The sequence below is a fragment of the Plecotus auritus genome (genome assembly GCF_963455305.1).
Source record: "Plecotus auritus genome assembly, chromosome: 5".
NCBI classification, from domain to species: Eukaryota; Metazoa; Chordata; class Mammalia; order Chiroptera; family Vespertilionidae; genus Plecotus; species Plecotus auritus.
In genome coordinates this window covers 159537999-159556327 of record NC_137776.1, presented here as the reverse complement: position 1 = coordinate 159556327, position 18329 = coordinate 159537999, and the positions used below count along the sequence as shown (strand labels likewise).

At 42.4% G+C, this 18329-nt stretch overlaps 1 protein-coding gene across 1 annotated transcript in view; it reads right to left on the bottom strand.

Annotated features, from left to right (window-relative positions):
- The window catches only part of TGFBR1 (transforming growth factor beta receptor 1), a 50842-nt gene extending 34357 nt beyond the window's left edge, over window positions 1–16485 (bottom strand). Inside the window, exon 1 of the mRNA XM_080668959.1 lies at window positions 16309–16485. Coding sequence (XP_080525085.1) covers window positions 16309–16399 — 91 coding nt within the window. The 5' untranslated portion in view covers window positions 16400–16485. The remainder of the gene's footprint in view (window positions 1–16308) is intronic.
- Window positions 16486–18329: the final 1844 nt, after the last annotated feature.

The window sequence follows — 18329 nt, the reverse complement described above, 5'->3', positions numbered from 1 at the left end:
ATTCATAGATACCTGTGCAGAGTTTTTTGGCAATATGACTTTTGGAACAGGGTTAGCCCAAGAAATTCACGGTAGTAGCATGAGAGGTACCTACAGGGAAGTAGATTTTCAGTTCCAAATTAACAAAGTGTTGGAACACATCCAGTGTGTACATTTATATGCAATAATCCTTACTAACAAAGAATCATAACTCATTAACCATAAAATGTTCATGCTGGAAGGAACCTAATAATTACCTGATCCTAATCCCTTATTTTATAGACAAGGAAACAGAAATTTTCTACAAGAAGTTCTCTATGAGTTACATCAACATAATCTAGACTTATTCTAAGCACAGAAAGAAAAAAATGGATTATTAGATAATCTCTGGTGATTTCCCCCAAGTAAGACGAGACAAAAGGACTCAACCCTTTCCCTTTGGGAAAGCAAGAGTGGCTATACATGTTGTGACTTGGTTGCATAAATATTGAAGTCTACTAATAAACCTAAACGAAAGTGGCAGATCATTCTGGCCAGGGGAATGAAATAGAAAATGTGGTAAGAGAAGGAAGTAGTAACCACCCACCAGCTGCCTTTGAATTAAGGGCAAGAGGAGTTACATCTAGGCCAGCAAACAGCAAAAGAACTATGGGAGCCACAGTTGAAGAAATTAGCTGACAGGGCTATGCAATTAGTACTTTTAGAAGCAGAAAGCAAGGTCTGAACACCTTTTACCAGGAAAGAACAGTGTATGTACCCTGTGTAGAAAGGAAGAATACACCTTTAGGGGGACAGAGGTGATTATGAGGAGATTCCTACTCTCAAGGAGTTCACAACGTAGTGCAGAGAACAAACATGCCACTGATTAGGGGAAATGCAAAGGGAGACTTCCTCTCAAAGATTAACCCTACACCGAGGCTTAAGAAAGCCTAAAGAAGAATGAGAGTTCATTCCAGGAAGATGATATTCAAAAATATTGTACACAGATTCAGGAATAAGAGAGTTAGGCAGTTTAGGAAACTATAAATAGATCATATAATCATCTTGATGTAAGCAAAACAAAACCCCCCACAAAACTTAACACCTATTCATGATAAAAAAAAAAAAGTCACCAGCTTTTTTTAAACCAGCAATAATTAGAAAACAAAAAAGTAAAAAATATATAATTTACAAAAGCATCAAAAAATCCAATACCAAGGAATAACTCTACCAAGACATGTAAGACCTTCACAGAGAAAGTTTCAAAGCATTCCTCAGCACTGCTATTTCCTGCTCCACAAAAGCAATTACACTTTCTACTTTTAATTGAGTCTCTTGGTATTTAGCTTTATGTCATTCCCATCCCTTTGTAGGACAAAGAAAAAAATTAACTGAACTCAGCCAAAAGAAGGATGATAGATATTGTCAGAAATCTCAGAGGTTTGGTGAACAACACATACGGTTAAATAAGCTTTCATTTTCTTGCCTTCCCTAGTCTGAAATGTTCATGTTCCTTGTCAAACAAGATGTCAAAGCAAGCAGTTCAATTCTGGTTGCAGTCACCTAGATGAACATAGCTGAATTAAACCAAGCAAGGATATTAAAGCCCAGCCAAAACAAGGGGGCTTTAATAGCATTTTATAAAATTTCTAACCATTGAATCCATGGCCTCCCTTGGGGCATAAGTATGCAAGTATCTAGTGTTGTCTGAATTCCTTTCAAAGGAACATTTACCCTTTAAGACTAAACCAGAGCTTGGGATGCTCTGTAACCAATCTAGTAAAGTTTTCAAACCTCAGAATCTAGATGTACAGAGATAGCATTAGGAATATGGGTTTCAAATTGCTTGTAGCATTGATGCTAGCGTTCTGGTTATGGAAGAAGGCCTCTAGGGGGGTGAGATTATTAAATGATAAGAGTCTGCCAGGGCTTGATGTTACTTATCCTTCAGAGAATTGAAAATACAGCACAGAATTATGCAGCATATGTATATGCAGCATGGAATTATGGCATCTACACACAAGTCAATAATTACTAGGTCCTAGCTATGGTTTAGAATGTTTCATAAGTGACTATATCCATTTGCTCCATGAGACTTTTCTCCCAATTTCAGGATCTCTAAGCTAAATTAGATGCAAACAGCCAGTCACTCAGAGCAGCTATTTCCTTAGGGCACACCATCTGCTTGCAACACACAGCTAATTCTGAGTCTGGTGGTCCTTAAAGAGTATCCCTTAAGGTTTCTACTTGACTCCTAAAAGCCAATTTATTAAAACTCTTCCCTCCTTCCCCTTCTCCCACCATAAGGCAAGGGAAGGCTGGATTTGACAAAGCTTAAATGACAAATAAGAAAGAGTAGAAAGGCCCTAGCTAAAAGAATATCTATATGGCCTTAAAAAAAAGAAAAGAATTTGCCCTAGCCAGTGCATAGATCGTCGACCTATGGACTGAAAGGTTCTAGGTTCGATTCTGGTCAAGGGCACATGCCTGGGCTGTAGGCTCTATCCCTAGTGGATGTTGTGCAGGAGGCAGCCGATCAATGATCCTCTCTCGTCATTGATGTTTCTATCTCCCTCTCCCTCTCCCTTCCTCTCTGAAATCAATAAAAAATAAAGAATTTTGTGGAAGAAACAATTGTGATCTTAGGGAGAAAGACTATGTGAGAACAGAAAGATTCAAGCTTAGAAATGCATTAAAAATAAGAAGAGGGGAAAAGGGGGACAGATGTAATACTTTCAACAATAAAGATTTTTTAAAAATAAAAAAATAAGAATAGAACAAAATTAAAATTTACCACAAGAAAATAGAAAGCAAAACAACAAAAAGAAAAATAAATTAGAGCATTTGTTCATGGGAACAGGATCTACAGTGCTAATTGGCTTGTTTGTTGTTGGGTTAGGGAATTTCAAATCTGCAATGCACAACTATCATTTGTAATTTTTTTTTTTTTTTAAGGCGAGAGAAAAGAAAGAAAAGGACAAGAAAAAGTCAAGGTAGACCTGGGATTCTTACTCCCTCAAGAAAGTCAAGGAAAGGCCCTAAAATGTGCACTTCCAAAGGCGCTGGCTCCAGGGTTGTCTTACTTCCCTTGGCGTAGCAAGTACTGCTGCTTTGTCTGTGTTTAGATCAGTAAAAGAAACACTCTGGGGTAAGGAGATTTTTTCCAATTGCCCCCAACCCCAACATTTTATTATGAACATTTCAAACATTCAGAAAAAATGACAGAACTATGAACACCTATATACCTATCACTTACTTTCTATAATAGTTACTATTTTGCTACATTAATAATATTGTCATTTATCCATCTATGCTTCCATCTGTTAGATGGTCTAACTTGACAGTATTCTTCCAGAAATTTAGGCAATTTTCAAAAAAATCATTTTCCCTAAAAGAGGTTTGAGTCAGAAAAGGGATGCTATAAATGAAGTTCTAAAGTAAGGAGGAAGCCAGATTCCTGTTCAGTCATTAGCTGAACTATTATCCTGAAATGCCACATGACTTCTGAGGCCCAATTTCCTCACCTGTAAAAAAATGTCAGATGATATGATAAACACAGTCCTCTGAGTTCTGTGTTTTTTTTTCTAGTCTAAAAATTCTATGAAAAACTATCTTCTTCATAACAACTATCATTTACTTCATGTTTTCTATGTGCCAGACATACGTCACAGTTTTATGTGCACATCTCATTTAATCTTTAAAGGTCCCTTAAAATTTTTGAGATACCATATTCATGAAAACTATTAACTGTTTTTAGTAGCATGTAGCCACTCTCCATGCTCCTTTCCATATTTTCAGTACTCTTCACTAGCATCAATTTTACACTGCTTTGGTGGAACTAGATGGAACTAGCAATCAGAATTATATTTCCTCATTGAGAAACATGATCAAACTCTGGCCCCTGGTTTGTAATTTTTTCCAAATGGGAAATGAGATAAAAGAGCTAAAACTACTTTAACTTGTTTATTTGGGTAAAATAATTACATATAATTATTGTTTAAGAAAATCTACAATACACAATCTTGGTGTTTTTATTTAAATCTGTTGCAGATTAAATAACAAAAGTAAAAATGTCAGTTTTCAACTAGAGAAAGTACTCAAATCAACAGCCATGTGCTAAACAAAGAGACTCAATTAGAGCACATTATGGTTCCATTTGGAAATGAATACATCAAGCAAAAAAAAAAAAAAAAAAAAACCAAAAACCCTCCATACATATATTGTGTGTGTGTTTGTACAGATTTAAAAGCCAGTTACTGCTTTTCTATCTCTATATTCCTCCTCAGGTTTAACTATCTCCTCCATGTTCAGTGCTCCCAAATATGTGTATAAGACTTCACTTCCAGTAGAAAAAGCCATTTATTTGTTTTTGCTTTTTTCCATGGTTGCTATTTGTATTTTATTGCATATTTAAACATCTTATATTGTAGATGTAACAGGATGCCTGCACAAGGTGTCCTAGAACTATAAATATACACTATTATGTAATCAGTGAGGTTCACACCTAGGAAATCTAGATGGAATGGTTATCCTGAAGCAAGTGAACAAAAATAAGGAGGTACAGCCCAGCCAGCATGGCTCAGTGGTTGAGTGTCAACCCCTTCGATTTCCGGTCAGGGCACAATGCCAACTGCGGGCTTGATCCCCAGAAGGGGACATGTCTCTCTCTCTCTTTCTCTCTCTCTCTCTCTCTCTCTCTCTCTCTCTCCCCCACACACACACACACACCCCTCCCTTCTTCTCTGAAATCAATAAAAGTGTATCTTTAAAAAAAAAAAAATGAGGAGGTTCAGCCCTGTTGGGTATAACAAGGATACACAGGAACAGGCCTAAAGTAGCTCAGTAACTGCAGAATAAGAAAAGAAAATGAATCCATACAAGTCATGGAGAGTGATAAACCCAAATTCTTCATTTTATTTCCCAATGCCCCTTATACAAAGACTTCTACAATAGATTCTGCTTAAGAGCAAGGAGAAACCTGATTTTCCCAATGAAATCAGCCTATTCCTAACCAAAGAATGTCCTTCATGGTAACACATGTAGGTATCTTTTACTTAAATACTAGAGGCCCAATGCACGAAGATTCATGCAAGAATGGGCCTTCCTTCCCCTGACTGCCGGCACCGCCTTTGCTCTGGCCAGAGCCACCTTTCCGCCTTCCCACGCTGCCCAGAGGCTCGGAGTGGCTGGGGTGGTGGGGCACACCTGTGTCCTCCCGCCCAGCCCCCAGCCGCTCGGCGCCTGCGTATGCAAATTAACCCGCCATCTTTGTTGGGTTAACTTGCATACTCACTCCTGGTTGGTTGGTGTGCTGGTTGGCTGGAAGGTACGGTCAATTTGCATCTTACTCTTTTATTAGTGTAGATTGGGGTTACTAAGGAAACTACATATGTAGGACCACTCTTTCTGAGTAAAGGAAGTCATCATTCCCAACATCCATTACCCACATAGGAGGCAGCTCTTCAAACAAGAAACCCAAGCAAAGACACCCTCTGGACCTTGCTGTACTGTGCCTGTTTGCTGAAAGGTATACGTCTGGCTCTGTTCACCTTTGGTTGAAGTACCCAGATGATGTCTGCCAAATGGAGACAGGCCAAAAGATAAGGACATGAGGAAAATGTCTTTGTAAAGCAGGTTGATCAGTTTCATGTTGCTCTCTATTCATTGTCCCCTCTAGCTTTTAGCAAAGCTTGATTTAAATGTTCCAGCCTTACATCAGCTGTTCTGTTGGCATTAGGTTAAGACTAGTGTGTTCATACTTGGATCAGAGCCTTAGAGTGGAGAAGAAAAATGGCAGTAGCAGCACTAAATTGAACCCTCAAATACATGTTAAAGATGAAGTTTAAGAAAATAAGACTCAGGGCAGCCAGTTCCAGGAACCCTTACCACTTGGAGATTCTTCCTGCATTACAACCTTCCTGTTTGGAGTTCCATATTACTAATTAAAGAAGATGGCAGCTCCTCATGAATTCTCAGTAACAGGTATTGAGATCTATGTAAACTATCAGGTTCCCTTATTACTTTCACTGCTAGAAAACTCAGAGCTAAGCATTGTGCTCAACTTCTAAAGTTTTCTTCAGCTAAAATATATAGATAACTGTTCTCTTTCTTTTCCCTTTTGCTTATTGGTTATCTTTCTGATCATTAGTTTTGATCTTATGTTTTATTTCAAGCTTCCTAAATCCGGTTTTGAAAAATGGTCAAAGTACACAAGCAAATCTATGAATAAGTAATAGATTGCCCAATATGAAGAGGTCAATCATATTACATTAAGAAAGTTACAAAATAGTGCTCATCTCTAAAGCCATAACTGCTAGGGAGGTTGAAAGCCTGTATACCGGCTAAAAACAATGAACAAGGAAGCGTGGATTACACCTAAAAGTACAGAATTCTAGAGTAGAAACAGAACTTGGAGTTAATCAATTCCAACCTCCCACCTAACACAAGAAATTCCTTCTACAACTTCTCAGACAGAAGGCAATCCAGCCTCTGCCCACTTTTGGACAGTTCCCACTGATAGAAAGTTCTTCCTTATTTAAGTGAAATCTGCCTCTCAGTCTACCAGTTAATCATAGTTCATTATTACAAATATATTTCTTCCAAAAGACAGTCCTTCAGTTATTTAAATATATAATAAGTCCCATTTATTAATTATTTACTGGTATCAGGCTATGTGCTAGGTATCTTGTAAACACTGCACTATCTTCACAACTATCATTTAAGTTAGGTGTTATCCTCCTGTGAGAAGTGAGTCCCAGAGAGATACACTAATTAGAATCTAATTCCAGGCAAATATATGGGGGTTCTTATACCTATTACTATAAACAAAGATTTTATTAAATTTCTGGCAACCAAGTCACATGATTTGAATGCCTTCAAAACTGGAAGAAAAACAAGTGAAATCAATCCAAAGAGAAAAATAAAGATGGTCTAGAAATACAACTGCACCAATGTTTGGTCCATGAAGAAAAACAATAGCATGAAAAGCATTTAACAGGGAGCTCCAAAAGACAGTTGGAGGTTAGACCTATGAAATCACAACCACGACCTAAAGCAGTGGTATAAATGCAGGCCAGGAACCAGAGCAGATTCCTAAGAGGTCAATCATATTACTGGAGAGAAAGCAGCACAAACTAAAGGCTAATTTCAGTACAACCAGAAGATCACAAATACTTCTAACTATATTCTTCTTGGGTGTTGGGGGTGGAGGGAGGGCAGCAGCAGGGGCACAGCATGGACATGAAATCCAGGAGGGAAGTATATCACAGTGAAATGAACAAGGCTCCAGATCTAAGCTAGGAGTTTGGGGTCAAAATAAATACTACTCCATTTAGGGTGGCAAAGAATGAGGTGGAAGGTGAAGGATGATAATCATTTCCTGACCTAAGATTCTCTCTCATTTCCAATTATGTTCCAGTCTTATATGTTTGCTGCCTATTGAACAATCCCATTTGGCTATACCAGTGGTCGGCAAACTGCGGCTCGCGAGCCACATGCAGCTCTTTGGCCCTTAAGTGAGGCTCTTCCACAAAATACCACGTGCGGGCGCGCACGTACAGTGATTGAAACTTCGTGGCCCATGCGCAGAAGTTGGTTTTCAGCTCTCAAAAGAAATTTCAATTGTTGTACTGTTGATATTTGGCTCTGTTGACTAATGAGTTTGCCGACCACTGGGCTATACTATCACCTCAACCTCAACATGCTCAAACTAGAATTCATTTCCCCTTGATCTTTCTCTTGCCAAATTCCTTACTACTTAAAGGCATTATCCAGGAGTAAAAATTCTGGGGTCATTCTTTATCTTTTTTTTTATTTCATGGAGTCCTTCTTCATTTTTATACTCCATTTTATAGCTAACAGGTATTGCCATTCAGCTAAAAGCACTCAGGCAAGGGAGCAGCAATGCAAAGGCACTACTACCAGCTCTTCCAAGTTCATTTTTAAATGTCATAAAGCCACCCTTCCACTCCATTCCCAATGCCATCATACCAATCTCAAAATCTTCTACACAGCCATCTTGCTCCATGTTCTCTATGGTACATTTAGACTTCTTTTTCTATTTTAAAACCATCTTCCTGATTTCAAGACTCATAATTCTCTGAACTCACCTTTTATGTGCTGAACTTCCTAAAATTCTTGAAACTAGCATGCTCCTTCTTCACACAGATCATACACAATGAACTCTATGCATCCTGCAAGGCATGAAGAACAAGCCCTACCATCTCTAAAAAGTAGTCCCTGTGGTTGCTAGTATTGAATCTGTATTCATATTTCCACAGCATGTTATTTCTTGAAAGCAAGCGGCTTCTTTTTCTATACTTCTCATGTTGATCACTACTAAAGGTTTGCTGACTGAGATTAAATGAACCATTTCTTCTGAAGCTCTTTACCAACACTTTTATTAGTTTTGATAACTACTGAAAGAGACAGAATGATTAAAGAATGGTCTTATTATACTAATAAAAAATGCATGGGGGGTAGAATAAGCCAAAATATTAATCACAGATAGTGACAGTTTTTTTCTTTTCTCTAATTCAAATGTTCAGATCTATATTACTTTGAGAAGCAAGGAGTTTGCTACGAATCTGCATAAAACAATACAAATAGTGAGTGATCAACTATTACTAGACTCATCAGACAGATTCAAATTACCTAAAAATATAATGTCAAATAAAAACTGCAAGCATCTGAGTAACTTGCAGTTGCAAAGAGGCAAACTGTAATTAAGACAAGCTAAAGCAAATTCTCATGGTTTTAAAAAAAAGAAAATCTTCCTGATTAAGAAGTAACCATAACAAGGTATCCTATATAATAAAGAGCAAATATGCTAATTAGACCGAACAGCAGAACAACCAGACGACCTTCCGGACAAAGCCGGAGCTGCGAGGGTCAGCCAAGGCTGCGAGGGGCTGCGAGAGCTGATCCCCTTGCACAAATTTCATGCATCAGGCCTCTAGTTTACTATATATGAAAGCAGCATGATGAACAGAAGAGTACACACTCTGGAATACTCAAATGCAGGCTCCACCATTCACTATGACCTCAATTTCCTGGTCTGTAAAATGAAAACAGAAGCTCTTCTATTTACAAACTTTCAGATACAAACAATGTTCCAATCTGAGCAGAATCCTGCCAACTCTGCTTACCCAGGTAGATGGGGTTAATGGTAACGCACAACCACTTGAGTCTCTCAGTGGTTAGTCTAGCCATCTGTTTGATCTGAAGCAGTGTCCTCCTTTTATAAATGTATTCATAATTAAAAGATGAAAGACAAAATTTAACATTTTTGGATAATGTAAGAGAAGTGAAAAGAATCCTAGGTTAGAACAAATGTCATAAAAATCTAGTTATCTCCTAAGCACTGGTCATCTGGACCTAGGAACAAATAGACTTATAGAGTCTTGGAAATTAACTGGTACATAAGTAAGAAGCATTTGTACTATTATACAGCCACCACACAGGGTTGTTTATGAGCATTAAATGACACAAGGCAGGTAGAATGCCTGGCACATTCTTATAATGTACTCCTTTCAGATTGATAAAGTGGTGCAAGGACCACTGAACCTTCAAGAAGTGTCTAAGCAAGTAAAAAAAATTTTTTAAAGTTATACATCATTCTTTATAATGTATAATCCTCTCAAATTGTCAAAATGAGAAAGCAGCTTTACAAAAGGCCAGATCTGATATATAATATTAGACCCATAAAACCAATCAAACTTATTTCAATCATTAGTGTTTGAGAAAGTGTTTATCTAAAGCAAAAAAAAAAATGCAAGTCAACCAGTTATAAGTTCATATCAAAAAGGGATAACCAAAAGAAACCTACCTGCATTATCTGAGCCAAAACCATACTGGGATTTAATTCAGAGCAGCAGCATATCTTAATGTTTATGGAGCTGCTTGGATTTTATATTGAGAAAATTCAGTTTTAAAAAGGCATTAAATGTTAACCTAAGTATTAGAGTTAGGCTAGGTCAAGATAGACCATACATTTTGAGAAGATTCCAAAAGTTTTCTTGAGTCAGTCCTATGGATCAAAGCATGAAAATCCCTGAGAAGTATGCCAGCATCTGCCCTCAATTCCAGAAGCAGGAAGCAAAGATGTGACCCAATCACATGATATCAAACCACAGTCCATCTGTTCTGAAAACTTGTATTATATAAGACACCACCAAGAAAGAACAGCAAAAACCATGCAGTTAGTCAACATGTGCAGAGAGCTCTGTGGTTTGAAGACACACATTCTTTCTCACATCAAAAAGGCCATCCACTGGACAATGATATTTTCAAAACCCACTTCATTAGACATAAGCATATCTGATACTACATAACAGTTCAAGAATGGTGTCAAGTTCAGGTAACTATTTTAACTAGGCCTAGAAGAACCTTTCAAAAAGGGCCCTCCCCACAGGTACAAGATTTGTCTTCCTCTTGATTATTTCTATTATGTCAGTTTCCCATTTAATTTCAATAACAAAGTAAATCATCTAAAATTCTAAACCTGACCATGTACTGCAAGGCCTTTCAATTATATCCCATTTTAATTAAACTTAAAACTGTTTTACCCTTTTCCAAAGAATGATAAGCCTGGTTTCTCAACCAATAAACACTATACCAGGTCCTTTTATCAGCAATATAAAAAAGAGACTGACCTTCTCTTGCAGACTTTATATCTTGTAACTAGAGGCCTGGTGCACGATATTCGTGCACGGGGGTGTGTCCCTCAGCCCAGCCTGCACCCTCTCCAATCTGGGACCCCTCGAGGGATGTCCGACTGCCCATTTAAGCCTAATCCCAGTAGGATTGAGCCTAAATGGGAAGTCGGACATCCCCCTCACAATCCAGGACTGCCGGCTCCCAACTGCTCACCTGCCTGCCTTCCTGAATGCCCCTAACCGCTTCTGCATGCCAGCCTATCACCCCCTAACCACTCCCCTGCCAGCCTGATTGATGCCTAACTGCTCCTCTGCCAGCCTTTTCCCCCTAACTGCCCTCCCCTGCAGGCCTTGACCCCCCAACTGCTCTCCCCTGCAGGCCTGGGTCCCCCCCAACCGCAACCCAAGCGGAGGCCCTGGTATCTGGGGTTTATTTATCTTCTACAATTGAAACTTTGTAGCCTGGAACGGAGCCAAGCCTTCTGCTTGCTCTGTGGCGGCTGCCATTTCTACTAGGATTTATGTATCTTCTATAATTGAAACTTTGTAGCCTTAAGTGAGGCCTGGGCCCGCCAGGGTGTGCGGAAAGCTTGGCTTCCTCCATCGTCCAGGGCAACCCTAGCCTCCTGCTCTTTCCAGCTCCGTGGCTGCCGCCATTTCTGTTTGGTTTTATGTATCTTCTATCATTGAAACTTTGTAGCCTTGAGTGGAGGCCTAGGCCAGCAAGGGCAGGCGGAAAGCTTGGCTTCCTCCATCGCCGGGGAAACCCAAGCCTCCCTCCTGCTCTCTGTGGCTGTAGCCATCTTGGTTGGGTTTATTTGCATATTTGCTCCTGATTGGCTGGTGGGCGTGGCTTGTGGGTGCAGTGGAGTGATGGTTAATTTGCATATTACTCTTTTATTAGATAAGAGGATCATTCCCCCCTCCCTCCCACCTACAGAAGCCACTTTTCTTAAGTTCTCTGAAATTCAAGATAACTTCACTTAGGTAAGTCACCCTGTCGCAGGCAGTTAAACAGACATGAGCAGAGCAAGGACAATAGGCCAGGTAGACAAGGTCACCAGGGCTGAAAACCCCAGCAACAGACAAAACTGAGAAAACAAGGACCTACCCACAGGGTACCTTTCCTTCCCTAGCATATCGCTGGTCATTTTTGACCACAAAAATGATCTTTCATATCACTGGCTATGGGGTTTGGACACTCCCGCACACTCAACACCTTTCCTCCCCTGGCATGTCACTAGTTATATGGCTCAGTCCCTTAGATGGTGATGAACAAGGGGGCTGGAGAATAGTCCTTAAGCATTAAGCCCCCCAGGACAGTTAAGTTCTGACCAGCATCAAATACACCTAAGCCTCAGTTGTGTTTCAGCTCCAGGCCCAGAAAAGCCAGATAAGCAAAACCATGGCTGACCTCAGCACCAGATGCATTGACTAATAACCCCCTGCCCTGGCGCCCACCAATCAGTGGAGGCCAGGACCCTGAAAGGATACACCTGGAAAGCTGATGGATATTCTATTGAGATCCTCTTCTGGGACCTCCCCTAAAATCTCCATCCTTAAAAGCCCTTAGGACAGAAGACCCAGCAAGCTCTCCCTCTCCCCTTTCCTCGTCTCTCTCCTTCCCCCACACCCAGCACATTGTCTTTACCCTTCTCTCTCCTAAGCTCTAAGCTCCAAGGCCCCACCCCACCACCTTTTTTTTTTGCTTCATTAGCTTGTTGTTTAAGCCCATTTCTTCTATGGCTCACTTCTACTTCTGTGACTTTCTTTCTTTCTTTTTTTTTACTTCTGTGACTTTCTAAATAAACTTTCTCTCATAGTTTGAGTCTTTACTCTGAATTCTTTCTTAGCCAGAACTCAAGTACCAAGGTTGCTGAACATTGATCGGGTCTGACTCCATTGGTCTAACACCTGTTGCCATTTTCACTGCCAACAACTCTGTTAACCCTGTTCATCCCCACCACCATTCCGTGCCCAAAGTCATTCATATTTTAAAGTGCCATATAGAGCACAAGATTTGGAATCAGAAAATCAAAGTTCCTATCTTGGTTCTGCCCAACCCTGAGATAATCACCTTACTTCTCTCAATCATGTTTTCCACCTATAAACTGAAGTGACTTAATGACTTTCACCATTAGAATGCCTAGTCCTGATGGACAGCCCATAATATTATTCTCCCTTACTTGCAATACCTTTCTGATTTGTTTCCAATCACATATTACAGAGGTTTTAGAATTGCAAAAAAAAAAAAAAAAAAAAAAAAAAATTAAAAAAATAATAACAGTGGTTAATACATCCAAATCACAGTAAAGAATAAGAAACTTAACTCGAAAGAGTAACTTGCCAGCCAGTCAATAAAAGCTTTGGTTTCTGCCCTGGGGTAGGCTCTGGGACAGTTGAGGAAGACAGTTTGCAAAGACAGCTTAACACCCATCAAATCTCTCTTTCTGCCCACCTGAATTCTAGCCACCCTTCAACGTCAGTTTAAGTCCTAAAGTGTCCAGGAAACCTCCCCCATCACTTCAGCTTACATTAATCATTTCCCTCTTTGAATTCTGATGCCTCTCTACTGGGAGTTATATTAAAAATATTTATCAACTGGCACCACAATGGTACTAACCAATCAGAAAAGATATCTGACCAATCAAAACACACATGGCCAATGGGAATTGCTGGTTGAACATCAGTCCAATCTATTACTACCAATACCAAATAGCAACCTCAAACTCTAAGACAACTTTCTCTTGATCTTCATGATCTCATGAATTAGGAAAAATAGATGTCATATCCATTTTCTGTTTAACTAGAGGTAAAGTTGGGACTAATAACCAAACCTAAGAACTAACTGATTATTTCACCACATCATACGACTCATTCTGAATACACATAGAATTATCAACTAATATTGCATAACTATTAATATAACAGTATATTACATGAATGCTCAGTCAAATGGAATGCATTTAATCAGCAAGCATTTAAGTGGAACAGAATATAAAACACAGTGCTAGGTTCTGAGAGCATAAAGAAAATAAAAGGCATAACCCTGGCCCTCTGATTACCTATAACATGTTCAAGAGTATAGTTAAATAGTACAGGATGGTAGAAACAGGCAACAAAATCTGAAGTACTATATACAGTTCAGGGGAATAGAGAACAGGAAGAAAGTCAGCAATGAGAACTTCTCTCCTCACACTCCCAAAAGGGGCAAAATCAAGTATGTAATTTTGAAAAGGCTGAAAAGCCAGGAGCCAGTAGGAAAACAGAAATCGCTGGAATTGAGGGTTTGCAATAGTGAGAAGTGTTGGATAATCAGAGATGGCCTTAATCATAAGCCTCAGGTGTTGGTCTAAGTGCTGAATACAAATGGGAAATCTTATAAAACCTTTGTAGGGATGACTGAGGATGATGAGCTCAGCAGTAGCCTATAGAAAAGCCTAGAAGAGAGAAACACTGGAAAGCAACTAGATTGTGAGGGATGACACAGGCAGGAGGACTAAACTGATAGGTGGATACAAAGAAAGGAAGAGACAGATACTAATATAAAGAAGAGTTGGTTTGGGGCATGTTTATAAAGAAAAAAGTTATGAATTGGCAGAAAGGAAACAAGCAGCACTCTCACATGATATACATGTAGACATACAGTGGTACTAAACTGTGTATTAGGGACAGGGAACCTTAGAGAAATCTATGTTGGAGATAGCATTAGCTGAGAAATTACAAAACTGATACCCAGGCAATAAGGAACTGTGAGCTCTTAAAAAGGAAGCCAAGTTATAAACATATAAAAGCATTGCGCTTCTTCAGAATGGATCAAAGGATGGACCGAAACATCAACATACCCAACAAGAGCAGGCAGAACGGTAGTCTATACTTAAGTGCATTAGCACCCGAATCAGCTTTGTATTATAATGTATGCCACCAGCTGTAAACTCCTCCAGAGCCTGGACTAGGCAATGTTCTGTACACCAATTACTCCAATATTATGACTTGATTCCAAGAAAACTTTGTGTGCTAAGTTAGGTGAAAAAGAATGAACTGTTATTTGAGTTAGTAGTGATGTGGACATTCCTCAAGTTATGCTTGAGGAATAACTATATTGATTCTCCCACCTGTCCACCCATTTATCTTGCCCTCCTCCTCCTTAGACTAATGTCAAAAATCGATTGTTTCCCCTAATGTAGGCCCAGTGAGAGGAGACTCAGGAATGTATTAGTAGTCAGAAAGCCAATTTGATTTTCAAATTGTGAGGGCAAAATCTAAAAGTGAATAATAAAGCTGATGCTCATTAGAAGACTGAAAAAGACAAAAGGGCCAATTAGGTGTATGTATTAAAGTGTATAGGCTTAGGAAGCACTAAAACCTGGGTGCAAATCCTAACTCCAGCTCTTAGTAATTGAGTAAAAACAAAAACAAACAAAAAAACACCTCTCCACACCGCAGTTTTACGTGTATAAAATGGGGCAAATGCTACTAGCCCTGAGGATTCAGTTAGGAGGATCAGATAATGTACTTTGGCGCACTTTTTATGCATCCACATCAAGTAAGCTCTTGGTAAACAGTAGCTATTGCTAATAATTGGCACCCTCAGTCCTGAGTTTTTGTTTCTGAAGACACCTGGTATTCAATTTCAGAAACAGAAATGTGCTTTCACTGTATTTTAGTTGCTAACACGAATGCTCTATAATTTAGTTTTTAGTATTTTAGTTTGAATGCTAACGAAGTTTTTCACACTCCTCGGTAGCAGGCAATGACCAGATACCCAGTCCTGATTTAATATTTTGGAAAACGGAGCGAACATCCCCCCCTTGAAAACCAGCTACATAGACGATTGATTCAAACTAACTGTCACTCAAGAAAAGGAACCTCACTAGCGATGTTCCTTCGAAGAAATAAAAGCGTTTGATCAATTCACAGAGCCATCCCCATTCAAACATTCCGAACCCCGCAGAGTGAACAAAAGTTCAAGTTTCTACGACGAAAACAATCTGTAGCCATTTGATTTACTGGGTTCACTTCAACAATTCCCAGACGCACGAAAGAAACAGTCCGCTCATCTTCGCGCCCCCCGCTCCTCACACAAAGCTTCGCAGCTCCTCTTCAAAGCCACCGCTGGCTGGAGAAGCGGCCCTCTCGGCGGGGTCGCCCTGCTGACCCCGGGGTCGCCACCACACGCCGCCCCCTCCACCGCTCGGGGAAGCCGTGGAGGTTCAGGGCTCACTCCCCGCGCGGGAAGCCTGGCGACTCGGACCCCGATCCTGCCCCGGGAGCCTCGCGGGCCAACCTGCTCCGGGTGGGGTGCCTGGGACAGCGCCACACGGCGCCCTGACGGAGGCCGGCCTCACACCCCTCTGCCCGCGCCCACTCGTTCCCCAGAGGGCAGTCCCCCATCTCAGACGGGCCAGAGACATCACCTTCCCCGCGGGGCCGAGAGCGGGGTCGGCTGCCGGCCGCCAGGCACGTCCACCCGCGCTCGGACACACACCCCCGCCCCGCCTTCCCTCTCCGCCCGCGGCTCGCGTGGCGGCGGCCCGGCCAGTAAAGCCCGGCCCCTGCCCGGGCGCCGCCACCTGCGCCCCCGGCCCCGCGCCATGTTTGAGAAAGAGAAGGAGCGAGCCAGAGGCCGGGCCCGGCCCGCGCGCCCCGCCGCCGCCAGCCCACCCCGCCGCCGCCCGCCAGCCCCGCCGCTCACCCGTCGCCCCCGGGACCAGTGTCATTGCCGCCGCCGCCGCCAGCACGAGGAGGAACAGCCAGGGACGCGGAGCAGCGACCGCTGCTTCCATGGTCCCGCCGCCACCGCCTGTGGCCCGGCCCGGCCCGGCCACTGCCTCGCCTTAGCAAGCCCGCCTCGCCCCACCTCCCCCGCCGCGGCGGCGGCCTGGCTCCGGCCCTTTGTAACTGCTCGGGGGCCGCGCGTCCATTGGCTGCTGGCTCCCGCCGACCCCGCCTCCCGGCCGTCTGCTAGCCGCTGAGCGGGACCCAGCCCGGAGCCCCGCCCGCGGGTCCTCGGGACAGCCAATCCGGAGCCGCGGGTGCCCGGCCGCTGGCCGCGCCCCCAGGCTCCCCGGGAGCAGTGCTTCCAGAGACCCCTGCCCCAGCCAGAGCTGCTCCACGCTCGCTGGAGACCGAGTGGGGGCAGGGTCCACACTAGCCCGGGTCCTGCCAACCCCACAGTCCAGGAGGGCCCAGGCTGAACGATGGGTGTGTCTGGGTGTGAGTCACTTTCGGAAAAAGAAAAAGGCTGTGGTCACTGGACGCTCTTTTCTTCTAGCCTCCTCTAGGAACCTAAGATCTGGTACTGACCCCAAAACCTCGCCGACCCCATTCACAGTCCTACACTACTGGTCTCCAACGCATTCACCCAGATCCGCAGTATCCGGCAGGCTTCAACTTCCCTCCGCAGATCCAAGCCTCTGCTTTCAACATTCCTCCTAAGATCCTCCCTCAGTGCCCTTCATGTATGACTCAGTCCCTGACTCCCGCTGTCATCTTCTACCCCCAACCTAGGCACCCCCTTCCCCCAAATTTCAGGTCCAGCAAGTCCCCAAATCTTGGCCTCATATTCCAGCCTCACACTTCAGATCCTGAGCTAAGACATATCCCTATAGCCTCCCGCCTCCCTCCGGAACTCAGAGGAGTCCCAGAACGGGACTCCAAACCACACACCTTCCCTCTCACCCCTTTCTGACTCAGGAAAGGGAAGGTGTCCACCTTCACCTCCAAATAGGAGGATTCCCCTTTTTAGCATGCTGCACCCCTGGGGCGGAAGGGAAGCATTCATTACTTTGAGCTGTCTCTGACAAGCCTGCACAATAATTCTGAGGTGTCACTAGAAACCCAAATAAACTCGACTACGTTTTCATTCTGAATTTCTAATTGACTGTGAGACTGTGAGGCGCTCCACCCACCTTCCCTCTGGGACGCCAAAATGAGCTCCAGATTTGTAATTCTTCCTGTAAGACTAGTCCTCTGTTCAGACACAAACAACAGGCTAGGAAGCTGTAACATAGAACAGAGGACATTTTTCCACAGAACCTTTTAAGGAGAAAACTATTTTCTGTATGATTTGAACATGGAATGAAATGAACCTTGGTAGCAGGAATCAAAAACAGCCTCCAGTATTGGCTTGTAAATTACTTTTACCTACCTGTGAAGACTTCCCTCCTGAGCTGTAGAGGGGCAGGGTGGGAGTGTTGGAGCTGGGATCCCAGGCCTGCCCTATTCCTTTCTTGGCTAGGACACTTACTTGAGTGTCAGTTAACCTTTCTGAAACTCCATTTCTTCATTTATAAAATGGAAATAATATCTACCTCCAAAGGTTAGTGAGAGAATGTAAGATATGGGGGTTCTGCCCTTTCAAGTTCTTGTTCTACGCTCTCTCTCCAGACCCCTAATCTGCTCCTCTCTTCTCAACAGGTAAGGGCCTGGTGTACACTGAGCAACTTAACAAGGGGTGCAGCTACTGCTAAAACCAAGGACCTCCTGCTTTCTGGGGCTGCTGGAGACTACCAGCAGAAGCTCTCCTCTTGCTCCCTGCAGCAGGCAAAGCAAACCTGCAGAGACTGCTTCTGGCAGGCTCTAGTCCAGGGGTGGGCAAACTTTTTGACTCGAGGGCCACAATGGGTTCTTAACCTGGACCGGAGGGCCGGAACAAAAGCATGGATGGAGTGTTTGTGTGAACTAATATAAATTCAAAGTAAAGGAGCAGAGGGG